This window comes from Rattus norvegicus, chromosome 5 (genome assembly GCF_036323735.1).
Source record: "Rattus norvegicus strain BN/NHsdMcwi chromosome 5, GRCr8, whole genome shotgun sequence".
Lineage (NCBI taxonomy): Eukaryota > Metazoa > Chordata > Mammalia > Rodentia > Muridae > Rattus > Rattus norvegicus.
Genome location: NC_086023.1, coordinates 161,357,446 through 161,382,164, shown reverse-complemented (window position 1 = coordinate 161,382,164; position 24,719 = coordinate 161,357,446). Strand labels below are relative to the sequence as shown.

At 41.4% G+C, this 24,719-nt stretch overlaps 1 protein-coding gene across 1 annotated transcript; it reads right to left on the bottom strand.

Moving 5' to 3' along the window:
• Nucleotides 1-17,287: 17,287 nt before the first annotated feature.
• Nucleotides 17,288-23,869, bottom strand: Oog3l1 (oogenesin 3 like 1). The gene is made up of 4 exons (NM_001024986.1): nucleotides 23,813-23,869; nucleotides 20,058-20,368; nucleotides 18,966-19,544; nucleotides 17,288-18,165 (listed from the first exon to the last, which is right to left on the bottom strand). The coding sequence occupies exons 1-4, from the start codon at nucleotides 23,840-23,842 to the stop codon at nucleotides 17,586-17,588; spliced, it is 1,500 nt and encodes a 499-aa protein (NP_001020157.1). The 5' UTR covers nucleotides 23,843-23,869; the 3' UTR covers nucleotides 17,288-17,585.
• Nucleotides 23,870-24,719: the final 850 nt, after the last annotated feature.

The following is a 24,719-nucleotide window of genomic DNA, read 5'->3' as shown; positions in this document are numbered from 1 at the left end:
GGGAGTTGAGGCCATTGATGTTGAGAGATATTAAGGAATAGTGATTATTGCTTCCTGTTATATTCATATTTGGATGTGAGGTTATGTTTGTGTGCTTTTCTTCTCTTTGTTTTGTTGCCAAGATGATTAGTTTCTTGCTTCTTCTAGGGTATAGCTTGCCTCCTTATGTTGGGCTTTACCCTTTATTATCCTTTGTAGTGCTGGATTTGTAGAAAGATATTGTGTAAATTTGGTTTTGTCATGGAATATCTTGGTTTCTCCATCTATGGAAATTGAGAGTTTTGCAGGATACAGTAACCTGGGCTGGCATTTGTGTTCTCTTAGGGTCTGTATGACATCTGTCCAGGATCTTCTGGCCTTCATAGTTTCTGGCGAAAAGTCTGGTGTGATTCTGATAGGTCTGCCTTTATATGTTACTTGACCTTTTTCCCTTACTGCTTTTAATATTCTTTCTTTATTTTGTGCATTTGGTGTTTTGACTATTATGTGACGGGAGGTGTTTCTTTTCTGGTCCAATCTATTTGGAGTTCTGTAGGCTTCTTGTATGCCTATGGGTATCTCTTTTTTTAGGTAAGGGAAGTTTTCTTCTATGATTTTGTTGAAGATATTTACTGGTCCTTTGAGCTGGGAGTCTTCACTCTCTTCTATACCTATTATCCTTAGGTTTGATCTTCTCATTGAGTCCTGGATTTCCTGTATGTTTTGGACCAGTAGCTTTTTCTGCTTTACATTATCTTTGACAGTTGAGTCAATGATTTCTATGGAATCTTCTGCTCCCGAGATTCTCTCTTCCATCTCTTGTATTCTGTTGGTGAAGCTTGTATCTACAGCTCCTTGTCTTTTCTTTTGATTTTCTATGTCCAGGGTTGTTTCCATGTGTTCTTTCTTGATTGCTTCTATTTCCATTTTTAATTCCTTCAACTGTTTGGTTGTGTTTTCCTGGAATTCTTTCAGGGATTTTTGCGATTCCTCTCTGTAGGCTTCTACTTGTTCTCTAAGGGAGTTCTTTATGTCTTTCTTGAAGTCCTCCAGCATCATGATTAAATATGATTTTGAAACAAGATCTTGCTTTTCTGGTGTGTTTGGATATTCCGTGTTTGCTTTGGTGGGAGAATTGGGCTCCGATGATGCCATGTAGTCTTGGTCTCTGTTGCTTGGGTTCCTGCGCTTGCCTCTCGCCATCAGATTATCTCTAGTGTTACTTTGTTCTGCTATTTCTGACCGTGGCTAGACTGTCCTATAAGCCTGTGTGTCAGGAGTGCTGTAGACCTGTTTTCCTGTTTTCTTTCAGCCAGTTATGGGGACAGAGTGTTCTGCTTTCGGGCGTGTAGTTTTTCCTCTCTACAGGTCTTCAGCTGTTCCTGTGGGCCTGTGTCTTGAGTTCACCAGGTAGGTTTCTTGCAGGGGAAAAGTTGGTCCTACCTGTGGTTCCAAGGCTCAAGTTTGCTTGTGGGGTACTGCCTAAGTCCTCTCCGCGGCGGCAGCAACCGGGAAGATCTGCGCCGCTCTTTCCGGGAGCCTCCGTGCACCAGGGTTCCAGATGGCGTTTGGTGTTTTCCTCTGGCGTCTGGATGTGCACAGAGTGCAGTCTCTTCTGGTTTCCCAGGCGTGTCCGCCTCTCTGAAGGTTTAGCTCTCCCTCCCACGGGATTTGGGTGCAGAGAACTGTTTATCCGGTCTGTTTCCTTCAGGTTCCGGCGGTGTCTCAGGCTTCTATGAAGGTCTTATAGAATTCTGCACTATTCCCATCTGGTCCTGGGCTCTTTTTGGTTGGGAGACTTTTAGTAACTGCTTCTATTTCTTTAGGAGTCATGGGGTTGTTTAAATGGTTTATTTGTTCCTGAATTAACTTTGGTACCTGGTATCTGTCTAGAAAATTGTCCATTTCCTCCAGATTTTCCAGTTTTGTTGAATATTGGCTTTTGTAGTAAGATCTGATGATTTTTTTAAAAATTTCTTCAGATTCTGTTGTTATGTCTTCCTTTTCATTTCTGATTTTGATAATTTCGATACACTGTCTGTGACCTCTGGTTAGTCTGGCTAAGGGTTTCTCTATCTTGTTGAGTTTTTTCAAAGAACCAGCTACTGGTTTTGTTGATTTTTGTATAGTCTTTTTTGTTTCTACTTAGTTGATTTCAGCCCTGAGTTTGATTATTTCCTGTCCTCTACTCCTCTTGGGTTTTTTATTTCTTTTTGTTCTAGAGCTTTTAGGTGTGCTGTCAAGCTGCTGACATATGCTCTCTCCTGTTTCCTTTTGCAGGCACTCAGCTATGAGTTTTCCTGTTAGCACCACTTTCATTGTGTCCCATATGTTTCGGTATGTTGTATCTTCATTTTCATTAAATTCTAATTAAGTCTTTAATTTCTTTCTTTATTTCTTCCTTGACCAAGTTGTCATTGAGTAGAGCATTGTTCAACTTCCATGTATATGTGGGCTTTCTGTCAGTATTGTTGTTATTGAAGACCAGCCTTAGTGTGTCTTTATCTGATAGGATGTATGGGATTATTTCTATCTTCCTGTATCTGTTAAGCCTGTTTTCTGACTGATTATATGGTTAATTTTGGAGAAGGTACCATGAGGTACTGAGAAGAAGGTATATCCTTTTGATTTAGGATGGAATGTTCTATAAATATCTGTTAAATCCATTTGGTTCATAATTTCTGTTAGTTTCTCTATGTCTCTGTTTGTTTTCTGTTTCCATGATCTGTCCATTGGTGAGAGTGGGGTGTTGAAATCTCCTACTCTTATCGTGTGAGGTACAATGTGTTCTTTGAGCTTTAGTAAGGTTTCTTTTATGAATGTAAGTGCCCTTGCATTTGGAGCATAGATATTTAGGAGAGTTCATCTTGATGGATTTTTTTTTCCCTCAGAGATTTATTTTTACAGTGACCCAATTTTTTTTTTTGAGAAAAAAAAAAGAACATTGGTTCTTCTGGAGTAATGAGGGTGTGTTCTTTTTTTTTTTTTATTTAGAGAATACTTTATTAGTTTTTGTAATCAAACCCACGTAGATAAGACCTTACATATTTAATACAGTGCGTTACCCCTGTACAAATGGAAAAAACTTAAGTCCAACATTTCTAGACCAATATGGCTGTTAATTTCTGTACAGTGCCAACTCAACACAGTAAACGGGGATACTTTTTTCCAAAGTTGACAGCACAGCTAAAGTTTCAAAAAATTCAAATTATATATCTGTATATATATATATATTTATATTTATATAAAAAGACCAATAATAGCAGTGTGTTATGCATCAACAGCAGCAACAGCTTTTCCAGGTTCTGCAGTCATCTGAACAAAACTGTAGAGACATCCAGCACACTCCATTAAGAAAAAAAAAGTAAAAAAACAAAACCCCAGAAAACAGCACAGTTCTGTTACTCTTGTGGTACCTGGCACCATTTTTTTTTTTAAATTAGCTTCTCAATCATCATCTGGAAAGAAAACATTCTGAGCAACATCATTAAAAACAGCTCTGATAAAGCACGGTCACTACTACGTATCATAAAGCAGGTACAAGCTATTTTACATCCACAGAGGTATGATACAGTACTGTCCTACATCTATAATACTAGAGGATACAATTTAAAAGGCATTATTTGAGACTTGATTCTACTTTTCCAGCAGAGGGCCCAAAGGATGGTGTGTGACACAGCTTTGTAAAGAAACATACTCTAGACAGGATTTCCTTTCACTAGTGGCACAGTTCTAAGGATTCATTCTCTCCATGAATGTCAGCTAAAACCGTTATTAAAAAAATGAAATATCCCTAAAACAAAACCATATAACCACCGGATTCACATGAAGATGACCTAGTGGAGACAAGCTGGACCTCAACTTACCAACAAGCTATCAAATCTGTTATGTTTAAACAGTGAGACCTCCAAGGAAGGAGATGCCAAGTAGTGCTTCAAAGCTTCGGACCACAATCAAACACAGCATCCTTTTCAACAGAAGCAGAAGCTCATCTGAATATGCTCATGGATGCTGACATCAACATTTAATCATCTCCTCACTCATCCAGGAAGAGGGGGAGATCAGTTACTACTGTACTTTATTGTGTTCAACCAAATCACCATGTTACAAAAATAGCAAGCTGCCATAATAAAAAATAAGGCTCCTCTATCCAGCACCAGATAGCATCATTTTACTTTCAAGCCTAGAAATGCCATAGACATATCCAAAGAACACAAGGGAGCAAAAGAACCACAGCTGATGGGGCAATGGGACTGCTCAGTGTCCAGCTGAGCTACTCTGTGGTTATCACTCTTCTCCTACTTCTGGTGTTTCATGCTCCTTAAGATTAAACTGTGCACACTTACAGACTGTTTGCACACTTGTATATAAACCAACCGAAGATGCAAATGTTACACGGGAGGTGCGAGCCTGTGGAGCCTTGTTGTAATCGGTGTAGCAGCTGTCAGTGTAAAATGCTCTATGCCCCTTGTGTATCTCACAGGACAGTGTCACAGATCACTTCACCCCGTGGCTGCTGGCATTATTTGACTTCACTTTCCCTGCCCACCCACCCTCAATAAACCACAGCCTTTATGATTTTGTTTCTTCGGTTTTGATCGCCTGAGGTTTGATTGGTCCAGTTCTAACAGGTTTGGTGGTTATGGTGGGTGCAAGGGGTGGCTTTTCTTCTACTTTTTCCTGACAGGTACCAGGAGGGTCACTCAGTGTCTCAGGTTTACTTGTATCACTGTCCACTTTCTGGGCTTTGCCTCCTATCTGTTTGCTCTGTTGCTGCTCAGAGAAGAACCGCTGCGTGGACTGAAGAACCTCTGCTCTCTGCTTTGCCAACACCTAGGACCAAATGTCTTGTGGCTGAGTCCTCTTCCCACAGCTCTCTTCTGGGGTGCAAACTGTGCAGGAAACGGCTGTGCCATTCTCACTGTGGCAGGGGCTGACTGGAACTGTTTCTGATAAACAATGCTGTTCATTTTGCTAGACTGGCTGTTTGGACTTGTTGATGTAGCCCTGAATGGACTAGATGTTGGCGTGGTGCTTCGACCACCAATTGGTGGTGTTCCTGGTTTGATATCAATGCCACTCCCAAAGGCTTTTAGTTCCATTTCAGACATTTTTCCTGTGGTTGCCATCATGCCATGCTGCGTTCCAGCAGGGATTAACCCTCTGAAAGGCTGGCTTACTTGGGCAGGACGGCTCAAGCTCTGAGCCTGTGCTTGTGGGGTTGTGTGCTGTAACTGGGGCTGAAGTGTCTGAGGCAAGGCAATCAGAGGCTGTCCTGTAGATCCAAAATTAGTCAAGGAAAGCTGGGATGCTGGTAATGGTACTGTAACCTGCTGGAGAGCACTTGGTGATTGGGCAGTGTTATAAAAATTTGTCTGACCAGGCTGCTGTACTTGTCCAGAGTAAAGATTTGACGCTTGAGTAAGATTTGCTCTTGCCTGAAGAAGATGTGTATCAATCAGCTGAGAACTTCCTAGTCCTGATGCCTGACCCAGCTGATGTTCATACAGTATAGGGATGGGCTGAGTATTTGAAGTCTGCTGAAAGGCAAGACCTGACTGTGCCTTGGCAAGCTCCTGGTGCTGGACTGCTGGGAAGTTGTGGAGAGCTGTACCAGAGAGGACCACAGAAGGCTGGGAAAGGCTGCTTTGCATAAAGGCTGGCTGCGACCTATATGGTTGAATTGAAGAACTGAATAATTCCTGAGCCTGGGAAACAGCAGGCCCAGCCCCCAAACTCAGCTGGGCTTGATGCTGCCCTTGTAGTGGGGCATAGATAGGGATTGGAATCTGCTGAAAGGATGTTGGCTGCGACAGACCAGGTTGGAAGCCCTGCTGCTGGGCCAGGGATGGCGGAGCCAATCGCGCATGCTGGGTATTGAATAAATGACTTGTATCCATATAGAAGGCTGGGATTTGAGCTGCTGCCGACTGAGACACATAAACTTGTGGACTCTGCTGTTGCTGTGCAATAAGGGAAGGCATACAGCTTAACTGTGAAAAATGACTGGCAGAAGGCAAGCTGCTGGTCTGTAATTGTTGGGGTTTTACTTTACAAATATTAGGAGGGTCCGACGTGGTTGTAGATTTTGTACTCAATGAAGAGGTAGTGTAAGTACCAGCTCCTGATAGCGATGCTGTAGGAGTGACCGAGGCAACTGGGATCTGAGGCATTGATGCACTGGAAAATGAGTTGTAATTAGCAGTGCTTGGTCCACTGGCACTACTGCTGACGCCACTCACAATTGGAGGTGCTGTAGAAGTGACTGGGGACCCCTTTTCCCTTAGATTTGGAGAATTTTCCCATGCCTTCCGTGCAGACTCCATCTTGAAGGTGAGGCTGAAAGTAGGAGGAGGAACTGAGGTCAGGCTGGAGCTCTGTTGCATGGCCTCCCTCTTAGGGAGGGGAAGGCTGCTGGGCAGGGGCACATTATTAACCAAAGTATCCTCCATCTTTGCATTATTAGTAGCCACAGTGTTAGGCAGAGAAGAGGAAGGTGTAGTGTAGTCTGTTACAGACTCCTTTGCATCAGTGCCATATTCTGGAGAGGACACCGAGATCATTGCTCCGATCTCAGCAGACATTTCTGAGACTGCTTTGGTTTCCTTTGCTGTTCCAGGGTCTGTGCTTCTGACCGCAGCCGGGCTGGGTTTCTCTTGTCCTTCTGGTTCAACCTGTTGGGCATCTCTCACTTTTCTATTTTTTAATGATCGTTCCTTTCCAATGGGACCAGGTTTATGTTCTTTGTTTTCTACCAGACTCAAGTCTGGAAGCTTCTGAGCTTTAATGGGCCCTGCCCAAGGCTGTTTCTGACGCTGCTCTTTAGGTTCAGGAACTTTGTCAGTTGGTTTCTCTGAAAGCACAGGAACCACATGAGGGTGTGTTCTTGTCTCTGGTAGGTAGTTTGTGCCTAAGGGCTTAGGGTCCTGTAGCCATGTACTTTGATTCTCTTGGAAGGTTGCTATCATTATCTATGGTCCTGATTCTCTCTATAGTTATAAACTTTCATAGCTACTTCTAGTAGTTTGGGGGGATTTTTTCCCTAGAAATCTAGAAATGGTTATTTTCTCCCTCTGGTGTCATTTATACTTGCCAGAAAGGAAGAATGAAAGGCAAATATATAGCAGATGGCAAGCAGTGTTGGTAAAATGCTGGACTGAGAGTGGAGGAATCAGAAAGAGATTCTGAGAAGGTTTGGTGTCCCCAGACTGGGTTCCTGAAAGAGAATGGAGGTCAGGGTAGAATGTGTGGAAGGAGTCAGTGGTATAGGATTGTAGACCCTGGGACATGGGTAGATGATAGGGAACCCAGGAGGCATTGCAGATGAAGCCTAGGGAGGTAGATCATAGGATGGTAGTAACATTTCTTCTTCTGACTGGAGGACTCCTGCCTTAGGCATCAGATCCAAGAGGGACAAAGTAGATTCATTCATAGGTGGAGGAAGATGAGGCTTGAGCCAATTAGGAGGCTCTGCCACTAAAAGGGTCCAGGCCATGATGTATGGTTCCTAGTCAAGGCATCCTGGTTGCCACAGTAATGATTTTAACTGTGGATAAACCATACAAATTCAAAGACCATTCAGAAGGTCATTGACCACTAAAGAAAGGCCACACAAGTTGGTAAATGTGAAGAGTTTCACTGGGAGACTGCATCTCTTGAAATATTGGCCTTCTTTCATAATTCCTTAAAATGTTGTAAAATAAGTTCCAGGGTTATAGAGGAGGGTGAAGAAGTTTTCATTATCTCAAATATAAAGCAAGTCAGACACCAACATAGAAAAAGGGCACAGGGGCTGGAGAGATGGCTCAGTGGTTAAGAGCACTGACTGCTCTTCCAGAGGTCCTGAGTTCAATTCCCAGCAACCACATGGTGGCTCACAACCATCTGTAATGAGATCCGATGCCCTCTTCTGGTGTATCTGAAGACAGCTACGGTGTACTTATATATAATAAATGAATAAATAAATCTTTAAAAAAAAAAGAAAAGAAAAAGGGCACAGGACCAAGGGCATTTCCTCCTATTGATGCTGGACAATGCCATCCTTTGCTACATATGTGGAGTCACAGGTCCCTCCATGTGTATTCACTGGTTGGTGGTTTAGTCCCTGGGAACTCCAGTGGGGTCTGGTTGGTTGATATTGTTTTTCTTCCTATGAAGTTGCAAACCCCTGTAGCTCCTTCAGTCTTTTCTCTAACTCCTCCATTGGAGTCCCCTTTTTCAGTCCAATGTTTAGCTATAAGCATCCTCATCTGTATCAGTAGGGCTCTGTCATAATCTCTCAGGAGACACCCATATCTGGCTCCCTGTCTGCAAGCTCTTCTTAGCATCTGCAATAGTGACTGGGTCTGGGGGCTGCATTTGAGATGGATCCCCAGGTGGGGTGGTTAAGGTGGGAGTGGGTGGGTGGGAGTAGGAGCATTCTCATAGAAGCAGGAGGAGGGGAGAGGGGGTATGGGAGAGGGGGAAGAGGGGGATAACATTTGAAATATAAATACATAAAATATCCAAGAAAAATAAAATTAAAAGAAAAAGGGCATAGTATGCTTCTCTCTCCACTGTAGCTGACCCTATGAATAGGGACAGGCCAGGTTAAGTTCTGCCAAGTAAGAGAGACTGGAAGAGGATAGCAGGAGGATTCTTCCCTCTAGATCTTCAGAACCCTCCCTTCTCTGTATCTGCACACAGTCTCTTGGCTATTCAAGATCAGCATGATTCCTTAGGGGGAAAAGACCACTACCAGATATCACATACACACCTGATTTCAGGTAAATGCCTCAATACCAACTGACAACACAGCTGTGTTCTGGCCTCGATATGACAATGATTCCATCAAAGGCAGAACTGGTAGAATTGAGGAAAGCAGAGTGAAGCAAGGGAGCAGGGGTGGAAGAAAGAAAGAAAGAAGACATCAAGGCAGAAAAACAAAGAAGTGGAGAAAGAAAGAAGAATGAAAAAGAAATAAAGAAACAAAGAAAAGAAAATAAGGAAACCATTAGCGTCTGAATAGTGTCTCTAGAACTAGAAATGGGTCTTTTCACCAGGTCCCAGTTTACTCTTTTTTTTTCTTTGCATGGAGGTTTAATTGAAGTGAACATATTCTACTACATATCCTCTTCTGAGGCAGGAGGATTACCAAGACTTACAGGTGAGTGCAGGCAACATAATGTGTTCTAGATAGGACTTAGATACAGTGTGTGATTTCCAGAGCTCAAGTCATGAATGAGTTTAGATTTTGACTCAGAGTTTATACTTAGCCCCATCTGACTCACAGAGTCTACAAATGTAAAAGCCCAAATCGAATTGAATGTGTGGGTGATCAGTCATCCAATCAGGTGGCGGCTTTGGGCTGTGTGGTTGGGCTACAAATGGAAGGCGTTAAGGGGAAAGTGGATATAAGGGTCAGAATAGCCAGACAAGACACTCTGAGCCGTGGAGCTTGGAGTGACTTATGTCCTTGCTAGGACTGGAGCACCCGATTACAGTGTCCAAATCAGATAGATCATTCACCCCCGATCAGGACAACACAATCCACCTAGGCTTGCCAGTTTCTCATCTCATTCTAATCTTTTTTTGGATGTTTGTTTACTTGCTTGCTTGGTGTGCTTATTTTCAAACAACGAATCTCACTTAGCCCAGGACATTCAGAACTCCATATGTATCTAAGTGACATGAAACAAGGGGTGTTCAGCCTCTACACTCTGAGACCTGAGCCTACAGTGCCTTGCTAGTTTATAGAGGGCTGAGAATGCAACTTTCAAGAACCTAGCTAGACACACAGGGAAAACACCCTATCACCTGCTGTACTCTAGTATACCTTAAAAAGAATTTAATTCAAAGTGATTATAGATCTATAAAGTGAAAATGAAGAAAATTATATATAAAAGAACACTTGGCTATCCGTCCCACGAAAGAATCAAATCGATATTTCTCATATTCAATATCTTAAATGATTCCCTAGGACTCAGCATGGCTCCTGCTTCTAAAATTAATGGAAGTAAAAGTAACTATCCATTTCACACAATATTCCAAGTAGCTTCATTGATTGTACTCAAAGCATAGTTATGGATGTGGAACCTTGAACTTTGCTCTTGATGGGAATGAGAGATTTTTGAAGAGGTTTTCCCACAAAAGTTTGGGTTCCGATTTGTATCTTCACTTACCCACTTCCCAGGGGAATAGGATTCAGGGAATCAGTGGCCGTGATTGGGTAGAATAACAGGGAAGATCAGTTCAAATGGCTGCTGATGGATTTCCAGGAGGGCCGAGAGAGAACTGTGGCCTTGAGAAAGGCAAATATTGGGTAATAGGAAATACAATATTTCCCACACTGCAGGAGAAATGACTGGGGCCCTGAATACTTTCTTTTTAGGGAAGCAGATAAGACTCCAGAACTGAAATGTACCCCATCTCTCTCTACCAAGCCAGAATGATATAGCTTGGGAACTTGAAAATCGCAAACATCTTTGGTTAGTTACAGTTATATTCTTTCCCACCAATCAGGATTCAGGAATAGGGGACTTTCCTAGGAATATTTCTTTTTGTGGAACACTTATCTTCTTCTCATTGCTTGGTTCGTTCAACTGTGGTGGCTGACTTGTCTGGCATTCATGTCCTAATTTGCCAACCAGCTTATCAATTATCCATGTACATGTCTCTGTCTACCAAGCAGGATGTCTGTACCCAGGCAGGTCTTGAGACCTTACACTTATTTGATTCCTATTCAAAATGGAAGCTTTACTCAAAATGGCTTCAGTTTGGTTCCTTTTTACAAACTTAATCTTCAGAACAAGAACATGTCTCAAAAACAATTTCCAACCTAAGTATATAAATACCAATTGTGTAAAGAAAAGAAAACAAAACAAACTTCAGTGCTTGGAAGTCATTCAGTGATCAGGCCTCTCCCTTTTAGGGTAGCCTCAATTGTTCTGTTCAGAAAAGGAGCTCTAGTAATCTAGACACTGAAAACTAACCTATTATTTGGTGAGACTGAAGCACCCAGTAGATGGCAGTACTGGTTGGGAGGTTGAACTTGGAGACTTCATTGTTAGGAAACTCTTCAAAGTGAGAAAAGACTTTAGGAGTCCTGAAGCCCAGGGTCAATTGTCTGGTCCCATCAGGTTCGTCATCTTTTTTTTTAATCAGCCCTCATAACCAGTAAGTGTCTTCCCTTCATTGTGTTAATCTGTCATGTCCAGAGTGATGATGACACAGTAAATTTTGATTTGTGGGTCTTCAGGGGAACTGACTGGAGACATGGTCTCGATTTTAAAAAATTTATTATTATTATTATTATTATTATTATTATTATTATTATTTTAGTTTCTTTGGTTTGGTTTTTGAGACATGGTCTCAATATGTAGCCCTAGCTGGTCTGAGAGTGTATGTAGACTGGATCTGCCTGCTTCTTCTACTTGGGTGAATGAAAAAGTTATGTGCTTTCACTGGATTGTAAACACAGTTATGAACTCATCTCACCCAATTTTTGTTTTTTTGTTTGTTTGCATTTAAGAATTGGGAGTTTGACAGAAAAAAGGGAGGGGGATTGGATAGGGGGCTTTTGTCTGGGAAACCGGGAAAGGGAATAACATTCAAAATGTAAATAAAAAATATCCAATAAAAAGAAAAAAGAATTGGGAGTTTGATTTTTTTCTGTTTTGTTTTTCTGTTGTTGTTTTTGTTTTAGATTTATTTATTTTATGCATGGGAATACACTGTTGCTCTTTTCAGACACACCAGAAGAGGGCATCTGATCCCATTACAGACAGTTGTGGGCCACCATGTGGTTGCTGGGAATTGAACTCAGGACCTCTGGAAGAGCAATCAGTGCTCTTAACAACTGAGCCATCTATCTGGCCTCAGATTTTTATTTGTTGTTCAAAGCAGGGCTTTTATTTTGTAAATGAAATTAAGCTTCCCTTTCTAACATCTGTGTATGAAGTACTCTCAACCTAGTTTAATTGAATATTTTCTATTCTTTCTCATCAGAAATTCTGTATCCACCCACCTAATGAGAGCAACAATTCACATTAATCCTCTGTTCTTTGAGGATCTACTGCCACACAATGTATAGGGAAATCGAGAAGTGCCTCTTCAGGTCTTGAACTGACCAAGCTACCGCTTCTACCCCCAGAATGCTGGGATTAAAGGCATGTGCTACCATGCCCCTCCGAATTCTGATGTGAGATATAAAATGGAGTGTCTCCAGAGAACAGATCCCTATTCCCAGCTTGGATCTTACACACAATCCATTACCTCTGCCTCCCTATTGCTGAGATCAAAGGTATATACCCTTACACCTGGCTTCCTGTGGCAGGTTTTTCCTCCATGAATTTAAGTAGTTCTGGTTCTGCCTTTATGTCTCGGATGAGCTCATAGATCTCTTTCATTAGTTTGGCAAGTCTGGTTACAATTTCATAATTGACGATAGTTCCTGATGATGACAGTTCCCGAGAGGCATTACTCATTAGCCCGAAGTTTGATTTGTAGAATTATGAGATATACGTGAAAGGTTTTCTATGCTAAAAACTTTAAAACTTGTATTCTGATGCATATACATGTTGGAGTAGCATCAGCTTCACTCTGTAAAGGCTTCTCCAAGATAGTCATCACCTCTAATAAATGTGTAATTTCGAAAGCATTCCTTTCAGATCTCACAGTGGAATTCCCTTGGAATTCTAAACATGCATCAACTGTATGATGCATGAACACTTACACATTTTTAATTTTTAAACTCTACAGACTGACATACATTATCTATTTTATGAGATGACTCTCAGGTAGCATGATTAAGCAGAAACTAGATTCTTTTTTCTCCATTAATATGTGTATTTATTCACTTTACAGACTGATGACAGCCCACCCCCCTCTTCCAGTTACATTCCCTCTATCTACACCCTCTCCCTTTTCCTCAGGGAAAGGAAGTCCTCCAAGGGGTATCCACTTTCAATGATAAATCAATTCATAGCAGGACTAAATGCATCCTCTCCAACTGAGGCCAGACAAAGAAGCCCATCTATGAGAAAAGAATCCAAGACCCACAACAGAGTCAGAGACAGCCATCTGCTCTGTTAGGGAACCCACATGAGGTATGAGTTAAATATCTGGTACACATGTGTAACTGGTCTAAATCCATGAATACTCATTAGTTGATGGTTCAGTTTCTGTGAGCCCCTATGGGCCCAGATTATTTGACTCTGTAGGTCTTCTGTGCTGTCCTGAACTTCTCCAACTCCCTCAACCCTTCCTATCACTCTTCAACAAGACTCCCTAAAGTCCACCCACTGTTTGGCTGTGGCTCTTTGCATCTGTTTCCATCAGTGCTAGACGAAGCTTCCCAGAAAACAGTGTTGCTTGGGTTATGTCTGCAATCATAACAGAATATAATCAATAGTTTTGGGGGTGGGTTCTTTCCCATGGGATGGGTTTCATCAATTAGTAGGCCATTTTCTCAATTTCTGCTTTATTTCTGAACTTATAAGCAGGACAGATTTTGGGTCAAAGGTTTTGTGGATGGGTTGGTACCCCCTCCCTCCACTAGAAGTCCTGCTTGACTACAGGAGGTTGTTTCTTCAAGAAACATATCACCCACTTCTAGAAGTCTCAGCTATGGTCACCCTGAAAGACTCCCAGTATTATGCCCTGTCCCTGCGCTCACTGCCTCCAATTTCTGTTCTCTCCTCACACTTCATCTATACCCCATTCCCTTCCCCACATCCTCTCCCACCCAGTTCTCTCCATCTACTTCAGATGTACATTTATTTCCCCTTCTGATTGAAATTCAAGCGTCCTCCCTTGGGGGCTTCTTTGTTACTTAGCTTATTTGAGTCTGTGGATTGTAATTTTATGGCTAATATCCACTTATAACTGAGTATATACCATATGTGTCTTCTGTGTCTGGGTTACCTCACTCTGGAAGATGCTTTCTTGTTGGGTTATGTTGGCCCTTGTTGGCTCCAGCACAGGGCACAGGCACATGGAAAGGTGGAAGGGCACTTTTCCCATGCTGCTGTTAGGGCATCTGCTGGGATATAGGGAAGGGCCAAGGCATTGCTCCAGAGGTGGCAAAGCTCAGTATTATGTGTGGGAAATCTGGAGCTGGTTGGGGACCAGACCTGTTAAGGTACCATGAGTGTGCTGACGCACAGGCTTACAGGAGGGTCAAGCCATTGTGAGAGACAGCAAGACCAGCTAACACTAGAGGTAATCACATGGTAAGAGGAAAGATCAAGGACCTAAGCAACAGAAACCAAGGACACTTGGAATCATCAGAATCCAATTCCCACACCATAACCAGCCCTGGATACTCCAACACACCTGAAAAGAAGATTTGGATTCAAAATCACAACTCATGACGGTATTAGAGGACTTTAAGAAGGACATAAATAACTCCCTTAAAGAAATACAGGACCACACAGGTAAACAGGTAGAAGCCTTTAAAGAGGAAACACGAAAATCCCTTAACGAATTATAGAAAAGCACAACCAAGCAGTGAAGGAATTGAACAAAACCATTCAGAATCTAAAAATGAAAATACAAACAAATAAATCACAAAGGGAGACAACCCTGGAAATAGAAAACCTTGGAAAGAGATCAGGAGTCACAGATGCAAGCATTACTAACAGAATACAAGAGATAGAAGAGAGAATCTCAGGGGCAGAAGATATCACAGAAAACATTGAAACAATAGTCAAAGAAAATGCAAAATGTAAAAAGCTCCTAACCCAAAACATCCAGGAAATCCAGGACACAACGAGAAGATCAAACCTAAGGATAATAGGTATAAAAGAGAGTAAAGATTCCTAAATTAAAGGGCCAGTAAATATCTTCAAACAAATTGTAGAAGAAAACTTCCCTAACCTAAAGAAGGAGATGCCCATGAACATTAAAGTAGCCTACAGAACTCCAAATAGATTGGACCAGAAAAGAAATTCCCCCAGTTCCATAATAGTCAAAACACCAAATGCACAAAACAATGAAAGAAAATTGAAAGCAGCAAGGGAAAAGGTCAAGTAACATATAAAGGCAGACCTAACAGAATTGCACCAGCCTTCTCACCAGAGATGATGAAAGCCAGAAGATCTTGGGCAGATGTCATACAGAGGAATTAGAGAAAGGATTGAAAGAGCTAAAGGGGCTTGCAACCCCATAAGAAAAACAATGCCAACCAACCAGAGCTCCCAGAGACTAAAGCACTACCCAAAGACTATACAATGATTGACCCATGGCTTGAACTGCAGATGTAGCAGAGGATGGCCTTATTGGGCACCAATGGAAGGAGCAGCCCTTGGTTCTTCCAAGGTTGTACCCCCAGTATAGGGAATGTGGAGGGGGGCGGGAAGGGAGGATAAATGTGGAGGGGAACACCCTTATAGAAGAAGGGGAGGAGGATGGGATAGGGGGCTTATATCCGGGAAACCAGGAAAGAGAACAACATTTGAAATGTAAATTTAAAAAAAATACCCAATTAAAAAAAAGAAAAAGGAATTTAAAAAAAGAATAAAACAAAACAAACAAACAAAAATGCCAGTCCAGGCTACTATATACAGCAAAACTCTCAATTAACATGCATGGATAAACCAAGATATTCCATGCCAAAACCAAATTTATACCATACATTTCAAAAAATCCAGCCCTACCAAAGATAATAGAAAACCCCAACACAAGGAGGGAAACTAGACCAGGGAAAAAGCAAGAAAGTAATCTAATTTTAACCAACCTCAAAGAAGATACTCACATAAACATAATTTCACCTCTAACAACAAAAATAACAGGAAACAAGCATCACTATTTCTTAATATCTCTTAACATCAATGGACTCAATTCCCCAATAAAAAGAGGTAGACTAACAGACTGGATATGTAAAGAGGCATACAGGAAATGCACCTCAGGGACAAAGACAGACACTACCTTATAGCAAAAGGCTGGAAAGCAAATTTCCAAGCAAACATTCCCAATGAACAAACTGGAGTAGCCATTTTAATGTTGAATAAAATCAACATTCAACCAAAACTTATCAAAAGAGATAAGGAAGGACACTTCATATTCATCAAAGTAAAAATCCACCAAGATGAACTCTCAATGCTGAACATCCATCTCCAAATGCAAGGGCACCTACATTCATAAAAGAAACCTTACTAAAGCTCAAAGCACACATTGCACTTCTATCCAGAGGTAGTCCTTTCCTCCTGCCCTGCCCCCAAGAACAAACAGTCGTTTATCTTCTCTCTTGTTCCCTCCCCTTCTCCTTTGTCTTCTATCTCCTGTCATTGGCTCTCATCCCTTGCCCCTTGTTCCTTTGAGGCACATAGATCTCCTCTGTGTTGGGAACTTGGTCTGAGGGCATCTTGGCCTGACTCTGAGGATACCTACATAATAGTTCATCCCTCACTTCAGCCAGAGACATCTTTCATTCTTTATGGGAATTCCTCAAGAAAACTCATTATTTTATCTCAGGCTATTCACAGAATCTCATGAACATCCTGGTACATTTTTCTAAAAAGAAAATAACCTGGCATGGAGGTGCACATATTCAATCTCAGCTCTCCAGACACTCTAGAGAGGAAAATTAGACCCATACCAAGTCAGTGAGACAGAGTTTCATGGCACTAGGTCTAGACAAATTAGCCAGCCTGGATGTTAAAGAGATGAACTAAAGTGAGTAAGGAAACTGTGATAAGTTCCTTACTTATCATAGAGAACATCCTCCTCTCCACAGCCTGTTATGAGTCACCTCAACATCTTCAAGAAGCCATACTACACATGAAGGTTGGGAGTCCCCCATGAGGATCTGTCCCAAGGAACCAGGGGATGGTGTTAGGACATATCTCTCTGCCTAAGTGAATCTCTTCTTAGCCAACATATAAACTGTTCTGGAAATAAGAAGAACTAGATAGCTTAAGGTCGCATATCCTTCTCATTTAATATCAGGTCTCTGCACATTCATATATTGCAAATAATGTCTTCCAGCAAAGGTTAAATACAAGGACATAGTTCCTGAACTGCGCCTGCCTTGGTATTCACTTTATTCTCATTTTTCTTGGCTGCTGAGGAATCCTGTCCCCTCACCCCATTGTTCTCCATATCTAACTTAGCTGTTGTGATCTGAATGCACTACATATTAAATTGTTTTCAAAACGTTGAACATTTTGTGAAGACCTGTCCTTTAGGTCCCATTTATAAGACCTGCTCCTGGGATGTAAGGAACTGCACAAATCTGATATTGACCTAATTATTGTGATGCAGAATGAAGAAACCAGACATAGGTATAGAAATGTTTGGAATGATTAGGATCTGTGCACTGATAGAAATATATTAGCAACTCAGAAAGTCAACACATTTATTGTATACAGTCAACAGAGGGGACAATCTCCTTATGGATAGGTGCCTGTATTGTAACACACTCAAAGTATGATAATTCTAGGAGCAAAAAGAGTGCTTGATATATTCTGGGATGCAACATCCATTCACCTGGTCATAGGAAGATCTTGCCTATCTAATGTGTCTCAGACCTTTAGGTGATTGACATATCCACGCTCCTTTCAGCAAGGGACATTCACTTAAGGTTTCATCAATCCCCAATAATAAGCTTCCATTTTTCTATTCCACAATCAACTTTGAAGTGGATCCCATTTAAAATGGCAACATTGGGTCTCCAGATCATAAACATAGTGCCCATCACACCTAAAGCATGGCATTGTAGCAAAGGCGACCTTCTTAGGCTGTCTTTTGGCCCTGACTATATCGAGGAGCTCAGGACCAAAATTTTTTAATCTGTTTGTTAGTATTACTCCTCTGTTATCATAGCACTCCAGGGGAGCAGGGTATACCTCATTGGTCAGCTGACTCAACTTGCCTGTGTGGTGTAGAAGTTGTTTCAGGGAAAGCAGAGAGAAATTATTATCATAGAAATTGACATCTGTGAGTTGGGAACATTGGCTTAGGGCAGGCAGCAGGGCATTGAGCTGAGACTCCTTAATTTCACAGGACTTCAGGTTCAGGCATTCCAGGGTATGTCTAACTCTCTCAAGGAGAAACCCAAGAGGCGCAAGGAGTAAATTGTGTAAAGACAGACTAAGGTACAGACGTTTGAGCTCAAAAATATTCTGGCAATAGGGCAGGTAATCCAAGTCTGACTGTGAGAGTTGACAGTTAGTGATACAGAGTGTCTCCAAGGGCTTCTTCAGGCACCTGGGGAGAGAACAAATAATTGTTTCCTGGCAAATCGTGTTGAAGAGGGTTGATAGGATTGGCAGTTAAGCAGATGCCACTTCTCCCAAACTCATTCTGACTATATATTGAGGTCAACCCACAGTGCATGGCTTTCTCTTGATTGTTTATACAACTCACAGCATTCTAGTTTGAGGCCTGTAGAGATCACCATAGGCATAATTGAGTGTCTGGCAGGAAACCACAGCAGTGGATATATCAGGCCAACATGGTGCACATAGGAAGGACTACCTACCCCAAGCAAAATTCAACAACTTTCTAGTGCTATTTTTAAAAGTTCTCAGAGGTTGGGGATTTAGCTCAGTGGTAGAGTGCTTGCCTAGCAAGCGCAAGGCCCTGGGTTCGGTCCCCAGCTCCGAAAAAAAAAAAAAAAAAAAAAAAAAAGAAAAAGGAAAAAACAAAAACAACAAAAAAAAAAAAGTTCTCAGAGGTTTTGTTCCTCCAAAGTCCATGTTCAATTGTCTTTACCTTGAAATCCAGTGTCACAAATTTCTCATCTACTCAACCTGTTTTTGGACTCAAAACCTTTCACACATGAGCAATAAGAGGTACGCTTATGCCTGGTCATACATATCTTATTACAGTGCTCATGTGGTCAGATATGCTGTGTCTTAGAATACGAGGTGCATGGTGGCCAGACCAACATGGACTCTCTAGCTTGCAAGCAAAATAAAACAAAGAAAAACAAAACAAAAGCAAGGAAAGAGAAAAGCAAAGAGAAGTTTTCTCTGGTCTATTGGACCTTTTCAGTCCTTCCTTACCTGAGGAATTCTTTCAGGTTGCCATCTATAAAAGAGACATCATTTATATTGAATTCTTGGAGACAGTGAAATGCGGGAAGTTGAGAAATCAGTGTGATTGCTTTCTCCTCCTCATTCTCTTCACCAAAACCAATGGAACCTCTGAGGTGATCTAGAGTAAGTCTGAGAAGATTGTTCATTTGTCTCAGGTAGGGATTAAGGAGATCCAACTCATTTATGAAGAAAAAGCCTAGTTTCAGTTCTTGTATACAGTCTGCACGAATAGTATTGAAGATTTCTACGAGTGTGTCCTTAGTTAAGCCCTGAATCTCCAGCTTTCTACAGCATAGATGAAAGGAATCTTTTCTCTGTTGGGCCCACTGCAACAAGTATATAGTAGATTCATCAACTCTGCCCTCCGCGAGTTGGAGTTGAGTCATAACCTTTAATTCTTTTTTCACCTCACACTCAGGACTGTTCTCCACTGGCTGCTTCTGTGTTGTGGACTCTGGTAAGTCTTTATCTTCATGGAATCCAGACCATATTCCACACACATCATGTTGTGTATCCCTCCATTTGATCCCTCTGAGTTTGCACCTACTGTGGGAGAAATGAGTAGAATTCTCAGAAGGTAAGAGAGGATATGTCTTACAGTAGGATTCTCTTCCACATCCTACACATCAGCTGTTTCTTCTAAAACTTTGCTTTTTCCTTTGCCTAGAATCAAACCCCAAGCTTCATGCTGAGTAAATGAACAGTGTTCTTTGCAAAAAGGGGCATCTTTAGCCCTTTCTTACTTCCCTTCATTCCAGGCCCCTTAATCCCAAACCTCATTTCACTTGTACATTTGAGGGATGCAGGAAAAGGCCCATTCCTCACTGAGTACACTACTCTTTTCTATTTTCCTACATTAGCCATTATTTGCCCAGATAGTGGAGACTGAGCCCAAGCCTCTACACTATTCCAAGCCTTGATATCCAGTGGATACTATGTGATGAAGAAAAAATTGAAGATCAGAAGCCTCTGATCCACGGTTGGACAAATATTCTCTGTTCCTAGTTGCTCCTTCTCAGCATTCAGAACCTTCCTCCAATCCCAGTTGATCTTGCCTACCTGGAGCGAACCTTTTGTGAAATCAGTATATCTAGCCCCTCAAGCACAGCCTTCAAAGTGTCCAGGTTAAGGTTATTTATATTCATTCCTACAGAAAGGTATGGAAAGGGCCACACAGGTATCATGGCTGTCAAGATCTTTGTACGTCCATCAATGAAGGCCTCCTCAAACATCTCTGGGAACATCATATTGGGCAGGTCTTTGAGAGCAGAAATGGCCAAGGCCTCCTCCCTCAGTAGCCTCTGTCTTGCCAGCTTCAGGAGGGTGGTTGGGGAGTAGACATTCTGTGTGACTTCCCTTAAAGAGGGGGGCTAGGGAAGCAGGGAAAAATATGCCATTAATGACAAGAAACTTAGGAATCCCTTCTGCCCACACAGGGAAGTGTGAGGACTAGATCACTACTAATGAGGATGGAGAACCCAGTCTACCAATCTGAGCACCCTCAGTTTTTTGTTTTCGGTTTTTGTTGTTGTTGTTGTTCTTTGAGACAAGGTCTTTATAGAACTTCCTATATCCTTGACTGTCCTGAAACTTGCTTTATAGACCACACTTACCTGAACCCCACAAAGATTTGTCTACCTATGCCTCCCCAAGGGTTAGGTTAAATGTGTATTCCACCAGTGCCCAGCCTATGGCACCATAGGGATTGTCTAATCCAGAACTGTTTGGTCTGGCCTTTGTTGGTTTTGAAGACATAATTCTCTCTGGTGGTGTGAGGCTTCTTAAAGTAGCCCAGTTCACAAAGACCACATTTGATTTCAGCCACAGCTGGTGTGAACACATCCCATCCCACTAGGAAGGGATAGCCCCGAACTCTGAAGGCTCAGTCGGTTGTTTGATGAGGAGTACATTGTGCTTAGCTCTCCAGACCCTCAAAGAAATCAAAGGAAAACAGTTTCCAAACTATCCACACTCTCTATTTATCCAGCTACACTATGTGGAACAGGTCATGATGTCTTCCCATCATTAGTTATTGACATCAATCTTTGATTATTGCCTGTACAGCCCCTTTGAATGTGTTGAGAAACCGCCAAGCTTGCGCTCAAAAGAGTGGGAAAGAAACACTAAAGTCAGTAAATCTTCAGTAGCCATTGGCTTCATCTGGAACTCTTTAGAAAACATCCAGAAAGAAGAGACTATGAAGTGGAGATTATCATTCACATGGTGAAAACAGGAGGGCAGGAGGGTCATTAGCTCACAATTGGTTATTTCTACAGCAGCACCAGAACAGATCTGTGACCTGCAGAAACTAATAAAAAACAAAAACAAAAACAAAAACAAAAAAAAGAAAGAAAAAAAAGGAGGAGCAGAAATTTTAATTTCAAGTCATATTTAGATTTTTCATTTGAACAGTTAATTAAAAAAGGCTAGCTTCTTCCTGAAAATCGAATACAACCCGGGTTCTTTGAAAAGAATAGACCATGTATCGATCAGCAGATGGAAATATCTTCTTTGTTTTTGTTTATTGGTTTGTTTTGTTTTGCTTCTTTTAGACATGGTCTTATATATGACTGCTTTGAAACTTGCTATATAAATTAGGCTGACATCAAATTTAGAGACCATCCATCCAGTCTTTGCCTTCCTGTTGCAGTCAAGGGTGGGTATGGGAGGAGAGGAAGAAGTGAACTGTGATTAGGTTAGAGTCTATTAAATACACACACACTGATACAAACACACATACACATACAGAAATACATGTACATATACATATATACTACATACACACACATATATATACATATATATACACACATATATACATATATACATATATACACATACACATATATACATATATATACACATATACACATATATACATATATACACATATACACATATACACATATGTATACATATATACACATATATATACATACACACACTATATATATATATATATATATATATATATATATATATATATATATATGCAGGTGTTCTTCCTTCAAGTAGAAGACATTCTGAGTTCCATGAAAATAAGAGACTATGTATCAGTGAGCAGATGCAAATACTATTTGATTTTTTTTGTATTTTGTTTGTTTCCTTGTTTTGCTTGAATTATTTAGTTACGTATGTATGGATGTATGTATTTAATGTAAATGAGTATATTGTCCCTGTTTTCAGACACACCTGAAGAGGGCATTAGATTCCATTATAGATGGTTGTGAGCCACCATGTAGTTATAGGGAATTGAATACAGGACCTCTGGAAGAGCACTCAGTGTTCTTAACCCCTGAGTCATCTCTCCAGCCCCTTGTTTTGCCTTTTTAAAAGACAAATAATACTTGGCACTCATAGCCTCCCTCTGCCTTCCTCTTGCTGGGATCAAAAGCACACCAAAGAATGCTAGGCTTAAAGTGACATAAAGATCAGTAGTGAAGGCACTTACGTAATTCACATCTGACATTGCAGCTCAGAGTGCCTTGAATGCAAGGTCACCCTGACATTCTTAGAAAGACTGTCTCAGAAGAAAAAAACAAACAAAAACAAATCTAAATAAAACAAAAGTCCCACAGGAACCATAGAGAACCAATCAATAATTAGATGTAACTGAGAACACACTTGGATATTCTTGTTAAGCAGCTCTCAGATGATTGAGGTAGGAGAATCTCTGAGTTTCAGAGGTAAGGCAACTTTTTTTTAAAATTTACATTCTAGTTACTGCCCCTCCCCCTCCCAAAGTTCCTAATCTAATTTCTCCTCCCCCTTGTCTTCCAGAGGGTGCCCCCTTTCCATCACACCCCCCCCCCAACCCCAGGCATCCCTTTTTTTCTAGCGCCTCGAGTCTCTCTAGGATTAGGTGTATCTTCTTTTTCTGAAGCCAGACCAGGCAGCCATCTGCTGTAAATACGTTCTGGGGGCTTTGGACCAGCCTCTATGCTGCCTGATTGGGTGGTTCAGTTTCTAGAAGCTCCCAGGTATCCAGGTTAGTTGAGACTAGTGGTCTTACTATGGGGTCACCATCTCCTTCAGTTTCTTCAATCTCCCCCCGAATTCAATCATAGAAGAATCTCAAATGGCTAAGAAGCACTTTTAAAAAAATGTTCAAAGTCCTTAGTCATCAGGGAAATGCAAATCAAAATGACCTTGAGATTCCACCTTAAAAAATCAGAATGGCTAACATCAAAAATTTGGGTGACAGCAAACACTGGTGAGGATGTGGAGAAAGAGGAACACTCCTCCATTGTTGGTGGGATTGCAAACTGGTGCAACTACTCTGGAACTTAATCTGGTTGTTCCTCAGAAAATTGGAAACACAACTATCTGACAAGCCAGCTATACTACTCCTGGGCATATACCCAGAAGATGCCCACCATACCACAAGGACACATCCTCCATTACCTTCACAACAGCCTTATTTGTAATAGCCAGAAGCTACAAACCACCCAGATAGTACTCAATGGCTGAATGGATACAGAAAATGTAGCTAATTTACATAATAGAATACTATTCAGCTATTAAAAATGAGGACATCATGAATTTTGCAGGTGAATGGATGGAACTAGAAAATATTCTGAGAGAGGTAACTCACACCCAAAATGACATACATGGTACGTACTAAGTGATAAGTGGATATAAGCCAAAAAGTACAGAATACCTAGGATACAGGCCAGGCAATCTTATGTAGAGAGAAGTCATGTCAAAAAAGAATAATCAGCAAGTAAAACATTATATGAATAAAATTTCAAGCAAGGACAAGACTAGACTAGATTGCATGAGATGAGGTATCCTTGTGGAACTGAGGGACTTACTTGAGTTGGACATTGTTGACAGAGCACCATAATCAGGTCCAGAAAGTCTGCGACTCCAAACTCCAAGAGACTGAGAATTTCTCTGCCTGCTGTAACTCTTTATATACCTTTCAGCTGAACCTTTCCTTTGTAGCCACACCCTCCCAGCCAAAGTCTGCCTCTGATTCAAAAGCAACTTCAGTCCAGTCCTCTTGGCAGGCAGACACGAGGTAGGAATCCCCAGTCTGTAGGTCAATACTGAACAAAACACCAGGCTTGACAACTGGCCTCAGTAGAGGCCACAGAAGCAGCAAGCTGGCGTGGGAACCTCAGGAGCAATTCTTGGCAAGTTTCTTTCAAAAGCAGTATTATCACAAGTTGAGTTCAACATTGCTATGTAAGGCAATCCAATACATGGGTGCTGTTAGTGAAAAGCAGTGAGGCAGAGCAAACCAAACCAACGCTCAGTGATGGTCTCCCACTGTCTGTGGGGTCCTATTTACTCCTTGATCAAGCATCCTTTACATGTCTGTTTTATCAAAACATTCTTTCACCTGTGTCTGCTTTAGGTAAACATTCTTTCCTGTGTCTCCTCCAATAAAACTTCTTTTCACCTGGGATTACTTCAAGAAAACATTCTTTCATATGTCAGCTTTAACAAGACAACGTTTCATCTGTGTGTCCCAGCAAAACATCATTTGATATAACTAACTTTCCAAAGGAACTACAAGTTTCCACTTCACTAGGGAGGTAGAGGCAGGGAGATCTCTGAGTCGAAGGCCAGCATTTTTACAAAGCAAGTTCTAGGACAGCCAGCACTACACAAATAAACTTTCAAAAGGAAGGAAGGAAGAGAAAGGAAGGAAGAAGGAAGAGAAAGAAAGGAAGAAGGAAGAGAAAGAAAGGAAGAAGGAAGAGAAAGAAAGGA

Bases quoted from the DNA above. Each gene is read 5' to 3' on its own strand.
- Oog3l1 (NM_001024986.1), bottom strand. From the start codon at position 23,842: ATGGTGCTCTGTCAACAATGTCCAACTCAA. The intron at 20,369-23,812 runs GTAAGTCCCTCA...CTGCTTCCCTAG, and splicing joins GTCAACAATGTCCAACTCAA to CCCCCCTCTTTAAGGGAAGT. The intron at 18,166-18,965 runs GTAAGGAAGGAC...TTCTCTCCCCAG, and splicing joins AACCTGAAAGAATTCCTCAG to GTGCCTGAAGAAGCCCTTGG.